This window comes from Cheilinus undulatus, linkage group 1 (genome assembly GCF_018320785.1).
Source record: "Cheilinus undulatus linkage group 1, ASM1832078v1, whole genome shotgun sequence".
NCBI lineage: Eukaryota > Metazoa > Chordata > Actinopteri > Labriformes > Labridae > Cheilinus > Cheilinus undulatus.
Window position 1 is genome coordinate 40,308,078 of NC_054865.1, and position 17,585 is coordinate 40,325,662.

Sequence of the window (17,585 nt, forward strand, 5' to 3'; positions counted from 1 at the left end):
TAAAATTCTTATCTGGTTCATTCCCATTAAAAGGGACTGTGGCAATACCCTCACCTACCTTGTGGCATGCTATCAGCCACGACCTTTCCAACAGTTAACAGAAAGCAAACTCCTCCCTGACATTCCCATAAATCTTCTGATGCATTTGTGAGCAGTCAGACTGAGGTTTCTCAGATTAAAAGGTTACATGGCATACTGTACACAGTGACCAAACTTAGAATAAATGGAGAACAGTACTTTCACAAGCACAACATCTTCATTTAGTGAGCTAGAAACTAAACCTAGCTTTTTAACACCATGATAAGACAGGCATACTTACATGTATTCCTACTGGAATATATTTGAATAAACTATCATGGATAAATATGCCAAACCTAATTGTATCAAACTTAGAGCAGACAATGCTTCACGCCCCCCAGTGGGTCTCAGACCCCCAGGCTGGGAACCAGGGGTTTAGGTAAGAGGTTTCAAAACTCTTCAGTCCCTGATCCCCACCATAATAATGTCAGAGACGGAGGATCCCCGCTGTTCCTGGAGGTGGTTAGAGCACCAATATGAGATTTTTACACCCTAAAATAGTAGTTTTAAAGTTGATCTATTTCTATAGTAATGTTCATAAGGGAGGATGGCATCCAGCCTATTTTGAGAAGCTACTAGCTTTCAGCATTATGCAACTTTTAGCAGCAAAGTCCAGATTCTCTCATGAGAAGTGTGTACAGCTTTATGACATTAGTTCATACACCAGCTCAAAAGAAGCCAGCTAGCTCTTCTCTGCAATGTTTGATACAATGACTGAGGCAAAGTGATGTATGAGAACTGTGACTGATGAAGCTAAGAGAGAATGTGCACCGGACCCACCCACAGAAATGGCTGGGCCCCTGAAAGCCCATGAAGCCCTCCCCAAATGACTTACTGATATCAATGTATGTGAGTCCATAGCGTTAGAGCTAGCCTCCCTGCTAGCATTTGACACTTTGTAGTCAAGAAATGTGGTCAATTTCCAGTAAAACTGCCACAGTAGCTACATCTGAGCTAATCACTCCACCTCCAGCCATGCTGACTGTCACTACTACAACAACCCCCCGCCCTAACTTTCACAAACTCCTGCTGAAGCAGATTGGCAGAAGAACGAAAACAACTTTCCATCATGAAAAGCTTCCAGTGTAGTTCCTAGAAATCTGCTCCAGTTTTGCTAAAACTTCCTCCGACCAAATTAAACACCAGTGGCAGACATTCCCATCGGCTTTCAGTACAACTAAACAATGCCTGTCGCTACTGCCTTGTTCTCCTCAAATGATGCTGACTGGTCTGAGCAATGTTCGGTTAAGCACAAAAGGTGTGGACTGGAGCTTTTCAAGATGGATTTGCCCGATGACAGACTGGCAAATCCATCTGCTTTGCAAGGTTATCAACGGACACCCAAGCCAATCAAGCAGTAATCCTACATGATGTTACTTTAAAGGACATACTGTATTGTTGCACACGGTCATTAGCACACATTAATGAGCCTTTCCCAGAACTTTTACAGAACAACACAAAGAATATAACAGCCTCAAAGACGTACTATAATTCTACTTAAGAAGGGCTTTCTTCATGTACTGTAGCATCAAGCGGACATGCTATAATCATTCAAGTCCCTGTGATGTGAAATCTAAACTCTGTGCATTAACACATTAGGTATGTTGGAATAAGGTTGCTGTAAACATGTGAAAACACTGAGATCTATGTGTGACTGAATTTTGGACTTAGATCATTAGTAAGTTGTTCACCTCTTTCCTGACTTGGTTTTATTTGAGCAGGGCAAATATCTGAGCCTTTGACATCGCCAGTCTTTGATGGGGAATTACCCCGATGCACTAATGCAACAATAATACAAAATTACAGAGTAGTAGATCTCAATACATTCTGTTGTTAGCTGTTGTCAATGCCCTCATTGAAAGTTAACAGCCAGCTGTGAGTGGGTGTGACTTCAGCGCGCTCAACTGATATTCCCACACCATCATTTTTCATTATTTTGAAGATTAATTTTATAAACTTCGCTTTGCTTTTCATGACAGAGATTTGACCTGGTGGTTCATAACACAGTGACCTGTCACAAACAAACCTAAAATAAAGATTTTTTTTCAATCAATTTACAGGGACTTTAACTGACAGGTGATGTGTGCCTTTAAACATCAGCAGACCTCCACTGTATAGCTGTCATGTGCAAACTTACATAATTCATTTTAGCATTTCACAGAATTAATTTTGTGTGTATATTATTAGAGTTATGGCGAAAATGTTCCATTTGAAATATTTGTATACGACCACTAGTTAAAGTGAATTTCAGAGAACTTTAAGACCCAGAAATGACAAAGAAATGAAGCAATTTGAAGTCAACTGTTTGGTGTCACTGTCCATGGTGCTGAAATGTTTATATAATGCTGTTGGTGTTGACTGAGTTGTGCTGGGCAGCGCTTCATGTACTGTGCAGGGATAGACTTTCTTTTCAGGTCCCCAGCTAAGCTTTTTGGCTCGTTTTTAAAATTTTACATTGCATGAACAAAGATTGAACTACCTTCTTCTATATCGATATCAGGAAACCTTCCTAAGGAAGGTAAGTATGTCTCTGTTGATTAAACTATTCAATTATTCTTTACCAGGGTTAAAGATGTATTCTGCTTCAGGAAAACAGGAAATTACAATAAAATGAGGAGAACACAAAAATATCGAAGCAGTTTACCAAACATATTGGTGACTCACCATGTCAGCAGAATGAAAACCACCTTTATTATTTTGTCTCAGTAATATCAGTTTTATCCATAGAAGACTGTAAACAACACACTGAAATTAGCATTTATCGACAGATGTCACATGCTATGTTAGGGAGCCATTACCTGCCATTATGTTTCAACACCATTGTCAATGCTTCAAGCAATTATAGAGCTGTCACTCCAACATACACTGATGGCTGATGTCACCCATCACTTCAATCAGCACCTTTATACTTCAACAGCTGAGAGGGGACTCCTGCAGGGTCATTATATGTCCTCACTGACAGAGGCTCCCAGGGGACCTCCATTATCAGGCCGTTCCTTTATTGTGGCACAGATTAAAGCTAACTGGCCATCAGCCGGGACGTGTTTGAAGATAGGATGAAACTGTTTGTGTTAGGATGTGCTTTACTGTTGTCCTTGGAATCACTATTTTGCACCCCAAAACAGAACAAAAAAGATTTTTTAACAGAAACACAAAGAGAAATACTCAAGTTAAAGTCATCCAACTTTAACTGTGAGGAAAAAAAGCAATCTAATTAAGGAATATTGATTTCATTTTGACTCACTAATACAAAATAAAGTGACTCACAAGAAGATGTAAATGAAAATATATGTGTGGACACCTCTTAGCCAGCGTGCCCCATATCAATTTATACCCTATTTGTCTGCCTGCCTTCCTTCCCTGACACCATAAATAGAAACTGCCCCAGACACATTACTATTCCTACAACATAATCCAATGCAGGTAGAACCCACATCACAGCACAGGAGTGATGCACGAGTTTAATAATGGCCTCATATTTCCTTCCATCTCCCCTGCGTCCCCCTCAGGAATCAATAGCGTCTGATGAGCGGCGCGCTTTACAAGGTGTAGAGTAGGACACGAGGTGAAATATAACAAAAGACCAAGTTAGACTTGCACGCATGGATTCGGCTGTAAAATCCCTGGCAGAGGTATGAAAATGGGATCCTCTGAATGCGCCAGAGCATCCCTCCTATCCTGAGAGGAGAGAGAGGGAGAGAGAAGGGAGGAGGAGGAGGAGAGAGAGAGATGCACGCAGTGATACAGAGTGTCACAGTGAGGGATGCACAGGCTGAAAGTGAGGCGGGAAGTCCGGGGTTTACCTTTCTCTCTCTTTGCTTTTCTCTCGTTTTTGGAATAAAAACAACAGAAAAGAGTGAGACTGACTTTCCTCCTGATCACGTACCGTGAAAGTTCGCTTTTGGACACTTTTTGGATCTACAGACATCGTGCTCCTTGTGTTTTAAAGGTTTAAGGACAACTGTTCCTCCTTACATTTATTTTTAAAGAAGTCGCCGGGTTTTTGCGCAATGGCTGCTCGTTTATTTAGCCTGCCTGTCCCTGTCCACATGGAGGGATTCTGGATGCTCAGCTGAAAAACAAATCCAATAAGAAAACCAGTCTGAGAATGACCTTCTGAGTGCGTACTGGGACAAATCCAGTCACCTCTTACATGAAACCTCCTTACCTGTTCATCTTGAGGATCTATTTTGGAGTCTGTGCTGCGTTTTAGTTCCGAGCGCACGAGCGTCTGACTCAACGATGCGCTCCTTTGGGAAATACTGTGTGTTTTTGTTATTGCTTCAAAGTATCCTGTCGGACCCGGGAACCACAAACCAAGGTGTGTATAAATACAGTCACGTGCACCTGACAGCAGGCTTAAGGGAGCGAATTTACAGAAGTAGACTGTAGGAAAAAAATGACGACGAGCAGTTGGGTGGATGCACCAAATTTGACTATTTTAAAGTCTCCTCCCGCCACACGCGCACAGGCGCGCGCACGCAAAAACAAGCTAACTTAATGCTCTACAGCGCGCGTCTTTCACTGCAATCACAAGACGAACCAAAACCAGTTATATAACTACATTAAGTTTAAAAAAAAAACTACCTTCGTTCACTTTAATTCCCAAACTTATCTTCCGTGCTCGCATTTTAACTGTCGAACTGTTTAAACAGGCTAATTGAATCACACAAGGGCAGGGAGATTAATACTTACCCTTGATGTTGTTTTTCTTTCCCACCACTGCAAGTTTGTGGTCTGAATCTAGTGACATGTTAGGTTTGACAGCTGAAAACGCATGAATACTTGGATTTAGAGGCTAAAAAGGTCATTAATGTCAGCTTGTTGGCTAAGCCAAGAGATGACAGTCTTAGTTTCTGTATTCTGCTGTCTATGTTTATTTGACCCGATTAAGGATTGCAAATAACACACATAATTATGCGCTGGCTCAAAAAGCAATCAAAAAAGCATTCTGTTTGCCAAACTTAGACTTTATCTCACCCTGCAACGCTGCCATGGAAGTCTGAGCATGGCAGCAATAATCATGTGCTACTTACACCTTCTCAAATTAGACTAATGTGGCTCTGACTCTGACAAAGAGCACGATTTAAAGACATGTTTACAGCACCAGAATGCTGTTAGAAATCATTAGTTTGCTAGTTAAACCAAGAGAAGTTAGTCAACAGCTAACTGTGATTGTTTAACCCAGTGGTTCTCAACTGGTCTAGCCATTGGACCCACCAACCCCTCCTTAACAGGAAATCTCAACCCAAATTTCCATCATTTTTTCAACCACTTAAATTAGTTTCATAAAATAATGTTTTAGATATAAAAAGGGAGGAACGGACACTCCAAACATTAAAAAAAGGTTAAAAAAGGAGTAAGGAAATACCTAAAAAGCCTTCATTATAATGGCCAAGTCATTTATAAAGCTAACATGTTTCAACTAAGTAGGTCTTCATCAGGGCTAACAGACAAACATGAGTGTTTTGGTCACACCTCTGTATCAACTACAGCCAATGATGAGCAGTCAAAAAAATCAAAGAGAGAAGAAGCCAGGTGAGAGTCTTCAACCAGGGCTCAGTAATCAGTCTTCATGGTGTGGCTGTCCCAGAACCAGTGACAACTAATTAGAGGCAGCCACACATCTGAGAGAAAGACAAGGCGGGTGAAACCAGTCGCAAGTAATTTATGACAAATGAAGACATAAAGCATACCTAAATAATTCATAAGAAGGGGAAATACAATTATTCAACAATACCCCAAATTACAACAAACATACACAAAACATCCAGTGTGTAAGTCTGTGAAAAACAGGAAAATACACCAAACACATTACAAAAAAAACATGATCTGTCAAAATCCTCTTACAAGCATCCAGACAATGGATCCGGAAAGCTTCCCCTTGATCAAGCTTCTGGATTCTGTCACCTCCTCTGACCAAAGATTTGACCTGCATTACCTTCAATGCACAGTAAGGAATCACTGGCATTGTGGGACTCATAAAGGTGTCCAGCCATTGGGTTATCCAATCCAATCTGAAAAATGTTGCAGTGTGGATCCATGAAAGTGCAAAATATGTACCTGAACAAAGATATCAGACAGAACTTTGAGAGGACATGCATGGAAACGTGTCATTTTTATTCTCTTTTACCATGATAATTTAGATTTTGGTTGTTTTAAAGTATTAAAAAAAATGAAGATACACTTGAAAATCAGCTTTCTTTATAATGTTTCTATCTAAGAATAACAGGGTAAATAAATGAAATCTCAGAAAACAACCAGAATTTACTCCTTATCCAGCAAAATAGAGTGAAATAAAAATAAAATGGAAAAATGTCAGCCTAGAACTATGAGGTACCAATTCATGACCCTCTGAAAGCAGTCTTATGACCCACTTTTGGGTCTCGACCCACCAGTTGAGAACCATTAGTACTGGACATTGGTATTAATGTTTTGGTAACCTTACATTATTTTGGCCATGGATACAGTTTATGAATTCAACACAAAATTTTAGGGATGTAAGATATAGTCAGCACAGTCTCCGTGTTGGCAGGTATTAGATATTAAATGGGAATTTTCAGTGTCAGAAAATACCTTAAATTAGAGTAGTTTTAGACAGGACCAACAGATCAATGTTAGCTCAAGTTTTTTTTCTTTATTCATCATCATCCCTACACTTTAAAATGTGTTTACATATATTTTTTTATTTGTTCATCCTGTAACTTTCAACTGTACATTTTAGGAACTGATGTTTTGGGTCTAAACTACATTTGCATATTGTTATCGAAAATTGTTATCAGATAAAATTAGTTGTAAATATTGTCATATCAGCTTTAGGGATGGGTATTGTGGGTTTTTTTTTGTTTTTTTGTTTTCTTTTATACCAGTGCTTAATTGACACTTTTCATATGGGGCCTGAATTTATACATTTAAGAGGGAACAAGTGTGTTGAAAGTCAGCGGGAGACTAAAAGCTGCCCGGGTGTAGTCAGTGATTCACAGAATTATCTTTGTAAGAATATTCTGGGATAAGAAAATGAAACTGGAAAACTGGTGAACATAAATTACACAATTCCATATCGATTTTCTTGCTTTCAATATGGGGTAGTGAAGTATCCATATGTGTGTTGTGACTAAGTCCAGTAGGTATTGCATGTGTTGGTACTGGTACCATTTTGGTATTGGATTTCAATATTCATCCTTATTGGATAGACACCAGTATCCAATATCCTGCATCACGACTGAATTAAGCACATAAAAGACATTTTAAGCCTCAAAATATGCAAAATTGTCAGTTGAATGCATTAACCATGAGATCTAGTAGATGCAAGTGTTGAGATGCACAATATCATTTATCAGTATTCTGTACTTTTAGTCTGCAAATGTTTGACCTTGTGTATTTTTAACATCAGTTTTGGCTGAAAAAAATTCTTGAAACATCCAGTCTTTCACATAGTCCTACCTAAAATGTAAGCTGCTGTGAAGTCTTTTTTAAGATTTTCAGCCCATTCAGTCCCCAAAATGACAAACCTTTAACTCTGAATTTTGCATTGAATCTACTCTGAAAAACACAGCATTATAATGCACAGCTATACACATATATGCAGGTCTTCTTTGTGCTGTTAAGCCTATTGTACCTGCAGAAGCTTCATGCATATCCCAAATTATACAGGAGGTTCTGACAGTATATTTCAGCTCAGAAATTTGAGTGCACAGAAATGTTGCCATTGCTATAGGGACCACATATTGTTACAGTAAATGTCACCCTCTGGCATTCCCTGTCAGCTATAGTGAACCTTCCCAGTCACCTATTTCTGTCCCTCTGTCTGCTGTGATAAGTACATACATTCATGGATAAAAATGTATAATGATTTTGGCCCTTAAAGTCCCAGGAGGATTTCTCACAGACACCATACCTGCGTCAGGAAAACAGTGAATCTAAATATAATGGGCCAGTGGCAGACACTAAAACGTATCTGAATGATTTCCCACTTCTTTAAATTAATTTCCAGTCACTTGGGCAGAGTGTAGAGTCAAATATGCATGAAAAACTCCAGGCATGATAATGTTATCTTCCCACAGTTGTGCCCGTAAGTCACATGGGTAAATAGATGCCCTAATGTAATCGCTTCTTGACATCTTCCACTTTGCACATTTGCAGAGGTCAGTTTAATATTCCTTCCTGAATGTTTAATGGTCAGGATACATATTTTCAAAGACGGCTGGAGCCCTTTCACTAGCCAAATGTCAAAGCCTCTTTCACTTCATTTCTCTGTGTATTGTGTGTGTGGGGGTGTGTGTGTGTGTGTGTGTTCAGTCCTCCCCACAGGATGCTTGTCTGCCTGTGGTGGTGACAGGCTTGAGGAGGGTGATGCGTACATAGGAAACTTTAAAAAGAAAAGATGCGCTGCTGGATAAAATTGTAGAAGGTACTCAAAATAGGCTGATAAAAATGTTAGCAGGGAGCAACTTATCTCATTGAGTTTTCTAGTATATGTGATTCAGTTCAGTATCCTTAAAGATTTAGATGTAAGAGTGAAGAGATGATGTCTAAGACGGTATCTATTAGTCACTGAGGAGTGTGGGAGTAAATATGAAGGGCCACCAACAGCACATGGAGCCATTTACCGTATTAGCAAAACTGCAGCAAATTCAAAACTTAAAATTCTTCATAAAGATTTAAACAGTGTGACCTTCATTTCACAACGAAGCAGGTCAAAGCTAAGGCTTTATTTCTTTCCTTATGAAATGACCATCACTGACGGAATTTACTCTCTGACTAGATAACAAAGTTAATGTGAGCTCCTTGACTTAAAGCTTGTTTCTGTCATGTGTGTAAGTTGTTGGCATGTAGGGCGCTAAGGATTCATCCCAGGGCCTGATGTGCCACAACCCAGAGCTGGAGGGGAGGAGGCAGCCAAGGTCAAGCTTGATGGCATTTCATTAAAATGAGCCTTTTCACCCCTGGTGATACACCCAGAGACTGCTGATTTCGGGGCCTTGGTACATTCACAGCATGACCAGGGACTCGTGTCAACCCTCCTACCCACCTGGGCTGTGCTTACTCGCTACATTCACCTCTTACTCCACCCTGAAGGTGTGGACTTTGTTAGTTTTTCAACAGATTGTTTTCCCATGGCCCTGGTAGTCTGCAAGGACATCTAGAGCACAACCTGGGTTATGGCAATCCGTCTTCCCCCCTGATCGTGCCCTGATTAAAAGATTAAATTCCTTAATCGCATTAATCTGAGAATTTCTACTGTTTGTCACAATAATGGCAGCTGGATTTCTCAGTGTTTTATATTGCTGACTTCATTACAGGTGATTGGGGGTTTGAATCCTGGTCAGGACTGTCCAGTTTGGGCATTTGGGCCAGGCCCTTAACGCGAGGAATACCAATCCTACATGTATGTAGCTTTGGATAAAAGTGTCTGCTAAATGACATTGTTATAATTAATCCCACATTTTTGAAATTCCGCGTTTTGCATTTAGAACAGTTTTTGTTTCATTTTGGATTTTCCTGCAGTTTTAAACTAAAGTTTATTTAATATCTGTTTGGATACAGACCAACTTTTATTTTGAAAGAAAAGAAGGAATTATGGGTAGATCAAAAAACTTGAAATCAAACACAGAAAAATTAACTTGTTATGGGTCAAAAATGAAAGAAGGGAACAGTAAAAAGGTAACTTTTGAAATTCCACCAAGTTGTCTGAATTTTTAAAGGTAAAATGAGACATTCAAAGGAGCAGTGGTGGACTTATTTTATATCACTGTGGCTGCAGGAGGCTGTTCCTGTGGCCTGACCAAAGTGTGCTGAAAGGGACAATGAAGCACACAGTTAAAGAGATTGAAAAAATAAATGCACTTATAATGGAACTTAATGGCATTGCAACTAATGCTGACAGCCTTTGTGTGAACAACAGCATACCATTCTCAGGCATGGAGACAGAATCCACTTAAGGACATTGCCTTGGGCACAACTCCAGCATGGTCTGTGAACGCAACCATGCTACAGTACAGAGTTCTTGTCAATCTCTGAGCTGTATGGTGTATGTGGGAGTTGGAAAAGAGTCCTTGGTGTCTCAGCAGTAATAAAACCATCCATTGTAGCAGGATGAACTCCATTGTCAGCATGGAGCATACCCAAATGTCAGTGGAAGAGGTGCCACAACTCCTTCTTCTTCTTTGTTCCCTGGCAGATCTGCAAACCAAATATGTGCATTCTGATACCTATTGTGTTGGACTGTATACATACACAAATGCACTTGGGCTCAAATGTAACAATACTAGTGAAAGCAGATCAGCAGGGGAGAAGGGAGGGGGAGCAATCTTGCTTGAGCATGGTAAATAATTGTGTTTTATGTGAAAACACTTTTAAATTAACTTAGTGATTAAAAAAACCTCCGTAGAACATACTAAAAGCCACTTCAGTCAGGACCACTTGTCCAGAAACATTAATAATTTGCGGTTATAAATACATACTTTTTTTTATCAGCTCTTGTTATGACTTATTACAGTTTTTATGTTTGGCGGTGCAGCTGTTCTGGAAGCCCCCTGCCTTTCCGAGAGCCTACATGGAAAGTATAAGGCAGGAACAGCATGTATTCCTGCTCTTCCTGTGCCGATAAGGAAAGCGTGAGGCAGGGAGAGAATCAGCAAAAATTTCAAAGCAGAATAGGCATCAATGACAACAAAATGACTCTGATTAGGTCAGAAGCAGAATAAAGGAGGAGCTGGGGTGGAGGAGGGTTGCAAAAAGTGGCTTGCAGAAGGAGCAGCGAAGAGAGTCAGGCTAGAACAATTTAAATAAGGCAGCCTGAGTGTGATTAGCCAATAGCGTGCTCAGAAGCAAATGACACCTTGCTGTGGTCGATGGGCTTGCGTGCCTCAGTGACCTTAAGAGCTATGCCAGCGGGAGCCCTTCTGTTACCCTTCTGTTACAGAAAGTACAATGAGCAAACCTGACATCATGCCCATAGTAGAACCCGGCCACCCTAACTACCTGGGTGGCATTATGACCACTAATGATGAAAGCTGAAAGGAAGTCAGTTGTGTGAAAGAGGGCCTACAACCAAGATCTGCATTGGAGAGTGGAATGTCTGAACCATAACTGAGACCTCCAAGACAGCACAAGTCCTCAGTGAAATGAAGAGGTACCATCTGGACATCATGGGGATAAGTGAAAGTCACTGGACTGGCTCTGGACATCAACTACTGCATGATGGATCTGTCATCCTCCACTTAGGCCACAAAAACATCCACACATGTGGCGTAGCCATCATCATATCCAAGGAGAAAGCCAAAACTCTGCTGGAGTGGGAACCAGTAAGTGAGAGACTGATCCAAGTACGCCCCAACTCTAAGTACTGCAAACTCACCATTTTGCAGTGCTATGCACCAACCAATGAGGCTGAAGAGGTGGTCAAAGAAGACTGGTATGAACAGCTACAAATGGCAGTTTCAAAGGTACCCCAACACGACATGCCCCTTATAACTGGAGACATGAATGCCAAAGTGGGAACTGACAATTCCAATAAAGAGAGGGTAATGGGCACCCATGGATTTAGGGAAAGGAACAACGATGGCAAACACCTTGTTGATTACTGCATGAACAACAATCTGGTCATTGGTGGTACCATATTCCCACATAAGGACATCCACAAGCTCACTTGGAAGTCACCTGATGGTAGGACTATCAACCAAATAGACCCATTTCGGCACACAGTCTGTCAAGGCCAGCGACAGAAGAAACTGGATGTTGCTGAACTCCAGTATCCCAACAAGAACAAGGAGTTTGTGTTGGAACTCAGAAACTGCTTTACCATACCAGATTCAACCTATGCAACAGAACAAGAACCCTCCATAAACAGCAAATGGGATGCTATTAAGACCATATACAAAGAAACTGCACAAAAAGTTCTGGGTCTAAGAAAAAAGGGGGACAAAGAGTGGATTTCTGCTAACACTTGGCAGAAAATTGTAGAGAGGAAACATCTGAAGGCAAAGACACTGAACATCAGGTCCCAAAGACTTCTTGAGAGATGGTCTGTAAAAACAAGGACAAAGAGGTGAAGAGGAGTGCCAGAAGAGACAAGAGGGTTTATGTTGAAAACCTGGCATGTGAAGCCGAGAAGACCGCATCCCATGGTAATCTGGGCACAGTCTACAAGATCACCAAGTGACTCTGCGGCAAATTTTCAGGCCAGACTACTCATGTGAGGGACAAGAATGGCAACATCTGGACATCAGAGCATGAGCAAGTAGCCAGATGGGTTCAGCCAGTTCCCGGAAGTGCTCAATCATCCTGAGCCAGAACAACCAGCTAACATCACAACAACACACAATGTTCTGGAAATCAACACTAGCCCCCCCTGACTGTGCAGAAGTCAGAGCCGCCATCCAAGCTCTAAAGGGTGGAAAAGCATGTGGTATAGATTTTATTCATGCTGGGATGCTGACTGGTCCAAGGGTCTTATTGTCAAAATCCCCAAGAAAGGTGACACCAAAATTGTGACAACTGGTGAGGGATCACTCTTCTGTCTGTCCTAAGCAAGGTCTTTTGCAGAATTCTTCTTAATAGGATGAAGACAGCCATTGACACAAGGCTCAGAGAAGAGCAAGCAGGCTTCAGGAAAGGAAGAGGATGTATGGTTCAGATCTTCACCCTGCGAACCATAATAGAGCAATGCCTGGAATGGAACACTCCCCTCTTCATAAACTTTGTAGACTTCAGGAAAGCCTTTGACAGTGTCCATCGCAACACCCTCTGGAGGATTTACACTCCTATGGGATACCATCTAAAATCATTACCATCATCAAAGCTTTCAATGAAAAGTTTGAGTGCAGTGTTGTCATGGGCAACACCCTGACTACATGGTTTGCTGTGCACTCTGGAGTAAGACAAGGGTGTATCATCTCTCCTATTCTCTTCCTTGTTGCCATAGACTGGATCATGAAAAACACAATTGCAGACAGACCTAGAGGCATCCAGTGGACCATGTTCTCTCAGCTGAAGGACCTCGACTTAGCAGATGACCTCCCTCTCGTTTCAACTAGCCTCTCCAGCATACAGGCTAAAACTGAAAGACTTTACATCTTTGCCAAACAGGTTGGACTCAACATCAACACCCTCAAAACACAACTGATGTTTGTAAACTCCACCCCCACAGCACCCATTCTTGTAAATGGGGAATCGCTTGTGTTTGTGGAAGACTTCATCTACCTTCGCAGCCTGATCAGTAAGGACAGCGGCACCCAGAAAGACATCAGTTCAATGCTGGGAAAGGCAAGGTGTGCCTATTCCCTACTTCGTCCCATCTGGAGGTCCAAAAAATACAGCCTTAAAACAAAGGTACTCATATAACAGGAATGTACAGGCTGTCCTCCTGTATGGCTCAGAGAGCTGGAGAGTTGTAAAAACAGACATGAGAACACTGGAAGTTTTTCACAATGGATGCCACAGACGTTATGCCAGATCTTTTGGCCAAACAAAATCTCCAACAAGCAGTCCTACAAGAGAACAAGTACCCAGAGCATTATTAAGGAGATCACATTTAGACGGTTGAGATGGCTTGGGCATGTGCTGAGAATGGAGCAGAACCAGATCACAAAAGTTGCCTTAAGATGGATGCCACCAGGCAAAAGGAAACCTGGGAGGCCTGAAAAAACACTTGGCGCAGAACTGTGTCACAAGAGCTGAAACAGATGAACCTGTCATGGAGAGAGGCGCAACATGCTGCAAAGGACAGAAAACAATGGATAAAGCTCACTGAAGCCTTAGGGGACAAAGAGGAGTAAGTAAGTAGGCCTGATATGAGTGTGATTAGCCAAAAGCGTGCTCAGAAGCACATGAGCAGCTGATGAGGTCTTGTGTGAGATCAGCTAATCTCCAATATATGGCGGCGCTTGACTCTGTGGCCACTCTGAACTCACGCCACATGCTCAATACAATACTAGGCTGAAGATTCCTTGTTAACTCCGCCAAGGAGGTTATGTGATCGGGAGGGTTTGCTCGTTTGTTTTTATTCATCTTATTTTATCCTCATCCTCTCTCTGTAGCAACACAATGAAATACATATGAGTGCGATGTAAATTTTGGCAAGTATGAAACACAATTTATAATACTGTACATATCAAATTAAATAGCTGACTTTTTAAAGTGTCTTTCTGTGAAACAGATCATTAAGTATGGCAATTTTAGGGGTGCCTTGTTATAGGTATTTCAGTCACAAGATGGACAGCCTTTAAGCGTACGTTTATACAGTTTAACTCTAAATGCAAGAATCATATACAGAATGAGTATAATGTTGTGTTATTGAAACTAATAATGCAGAGCATTGACTCAGAGGAAACTGTTCCCTGATGTAATGATTCCACTGTGAAGTAGAATCATTTTTGTATAGACTTCGATGCAAATAGATTTCTTCTGGCAAGCAACAGAGATTGCAGCCTTAAGCCTGTTCCACATTATGTTCACCTTTTAGACCCATTTGTGCTTGTTTCAGACAGTTTGGAGTTTGAACCAGAGGAGGGTTAGTTTGGATAAGCACAATAACTGAGCATGGCAAACAGCCAGTCTTGGTCTTTTGTTTACAACTTCACCCACAAGCAACTCAGGCTTGGACTAACCAATAAGTTGTATTTTTATTTGTTACACTTTCTTTGCAGAAACCTAAATGTTAGACATTGTGGTGCAGGGAGGAGTTGCATGCAGGTCCAGGCTTGTCACTTAGAAAAGCTTGGCATGGAGACTTCCCGCTGTTGTGTTCGAGTGACAACAAGCAGGGAATATGCAGGACGTTTAGTGTTACACTCTACCATTTAAAAAGCTACATGACCACTTGAAAGGTGCTACAATTACATTATGGTCTCCTCAATCTTACAGTCAGGTTGAGTAACCATGTACATTTTTCATACTGAAGAGAAGTAGTGTTAACTTTGTTGACTAAAATATGACTAAAATTGTTCAATAACCGTTTTCCCATGAGGAAGACAGGATAACAAGCAAAAAAGAAACCTTTGGCAATAAAATCTCTGATAAAAGTAAGTTTATTTTTCATCAAGGACAATGAAAAAGACTTAAATGTCAGTGCTGGACTGTTGGACATCCAAAATTCATGATATTTCTCCATGGTGTGTACATATAATCTGTCAACTCACAAGCAGAGATAATGTAAGAGCCTGTTTGTGTTTTTCCTGCATAAAAGCAGTGTGACAGAGAGAGCACGAGCTGTTAGGTGGGTTGAATCCGTCACTCTTCTGTGTATAACATTGGTGGTATTTACATCAATGTAAACTAAAGTGAAATCCATGTTGAAACCAGCATGATAAAGTTAAATTAGCTTACTAAGGATACAGTTTGCTCTGAGGTTGTTAAAATGACAAAGGCACATTTTAAGTAAATAAAATAATGAACAGTGGTAACACATTTAGGGCCTGTTTCCACAGCTACCATATTTTGTGCAACAGTTTCAGAGTGCTTCTCACCAGCATTTATTGCTGTTAGGTTGACTCCTGCTTAACTCTGTAATGTGTTTTTAAATAGCTTTGTGTGGTTAATATTTCCCTGTATTCAAGGATACATCATCAAGAAAACATAAAACAATGTAAAGAAATCATGTCACGGCTTTAGCAGCAGCTACCTGAAAACTTTACCATCAAAAGACTTGAGCAAGGGGTGCAGGGCCTAAAGGTTAGGTCATGGTCCAGGTTCAAGTCTGGCCTGTGGCTGTTTTTCTGCACGTCATTACCCATTCTCTGATTCCTGTTTCTGACACTAGATATTGTCCTCCTCTCTAAACAAGGGCATAAAAGGCACTGGTGTGGGTCAGTGGGTAGAGTGGGCACCCATGGGCAGAGGCTGTGGTCCTCGGTGCACTGGCCGTGGGATTGATTCCCAGTCTTGGTGCATGTTTGGTACATGTCTTCCCCCTTTCTAACTCCCCATTTTCCTGTCTCTCTTCAGGTCAGGTAGTCAATTAAAGGCAAAAAATGCCCCCCCAAAATCCTTAAAAAATAAAAGAAAATAATGATAAGGGCATAAAAAGCCAAAATATAAGTCTTTAAAAAGATGAGTCAATTTTGGTTTGCATTTTTAAAGTGGGCCACACACTACACGATAATCGGTCCAAGTGTCATGCTTAATCCCTCCTTCCACCTAAAGGCTTGATTATCAGATGGTTCTAAAAGGATCTGGATTATCCTGTAGTGTGTGGCGTGTTCCAAGTTCATTTTTTCCTCTCTGACCTGATCAGAGGCTCTCCTACTCAAGATCATAAATATTAAGCCAACAAAAAATATACGACCAAAAGTCCTGATGTGTGAGGTGAGCACTGAAAACAGATGAGCAGATACGAGCATTGAACTGAGCAACAGCCAATCAGGAGGCAATGTCTGAAAGCAGGCGAAACTTGTTGATTTGTGTCAGCTTAACAAGTTTTTAACAATTTGTTTTGTAAAAAAAAAAAAAAAATCCAAGTAAACTGACAAGAATGGGCACTGGATCAAAATGATTCCTGCACTGGACGTAGCATGTAGCTAACAGCTAACTAAAGCTACTTCACAATAAAGTCACATTTGACCGCGTTAGATTTGACATTTTGAGAGCTGAGTCCAGGCTGGGACTCTGATAGTCGATGAAAAGAATCTGTCTCAGAGAGGATTTTATTTGCAGGAAAAATCATAATAATAAGATGGTGTGCCTAGGATCTAGACTTTAAGCCTAATCAGTTAGAATCCAGATTCCAAAACTGGAAAGCTCAAGGAATCACAACATTGTGTTCTGTTTCTGATAAGGGTGAATAAGACAATAAGTATTATTTCAAAAGAAGAACGGAAGAATTATTGTGACTCTGTGGAAATGTACAAACTTTTTCACATAGTGGGAATTTGTATGGAAATGTTAAATTAGATATTTTATTACCCCAAAACAAAAATCATGTACAGGGGAGGATTAAAAATGCTGGAGACAGTCAGGATGCTAATTTTTGGCACAAACTTTGGGAATGTCTGCCAATTAAATTTTTTTGGTCAAAGCTTATTAAAAAAAATAGAGTGCATATTTAATATGAAAGTACCTTTCGATTTTTGCACTTTAATCTTTAGTGCATTTTCATTGAGGATGAGCTTTTTTCTGTAACCACACTGTTTATTTTTATAATTAGGTTTTGCAGGTCAGGTTCCTTTTGGTGTAAAAAGCTTGATATTTTTAATATAAAAATGATGTTTTTTTTACTGTTGTTTAGGCACCCTATCCCCAACCAGAAGTGTAATCTGATTTAATTTTCAAAGTTTTAAGGTTGTTTACATTCTGACAGTTGTGTCTGACAGTGGTGGATCTGCAGTGGCAGGCATCTAAGAGTTGCAGTCTGGGTTGCCAGGTCTGTGTGACAAAACCAGCCCAATGCTGAAATTTAAAATAAGCCAGACCACATATGTTTCTTGTATGCATGCATGCATTTGCATCTGCTTCTGTGGGATGCGTGTATATCTGAGGGCCAGTGTGGCACAGTGGATCTTTGGTTTTGT

General features: G+C 40.6%; 1 protein-coding gene across 1 annotated transcript in view; it reads left to right on the plus strand.

The window, feature by feature from the left end:
* Nucleotides 1-4,289: 4,289 nt before the first annotated feature.
* The window catches only part of LOC121525718 (ephrin type-A receptor 6-like), a 101,919-nt gene continuing 88,623 nt past the window's right edge, over nucleotides 4,290-17,585 (plus strand). The window contains exon 1 of the mRNA XM_041811860.1: nucleotides 4,290-4,399. Within this exon, the coding sequence (XP_041667794.1) occupies nucleotides 4,321-4,399 (79 nt within the window). The 5' untranslated portion in view covers nucleotides 4,290-4,320. The remainder of the gene's footprint in view (nucleotides 4,400-17,585) is intronic.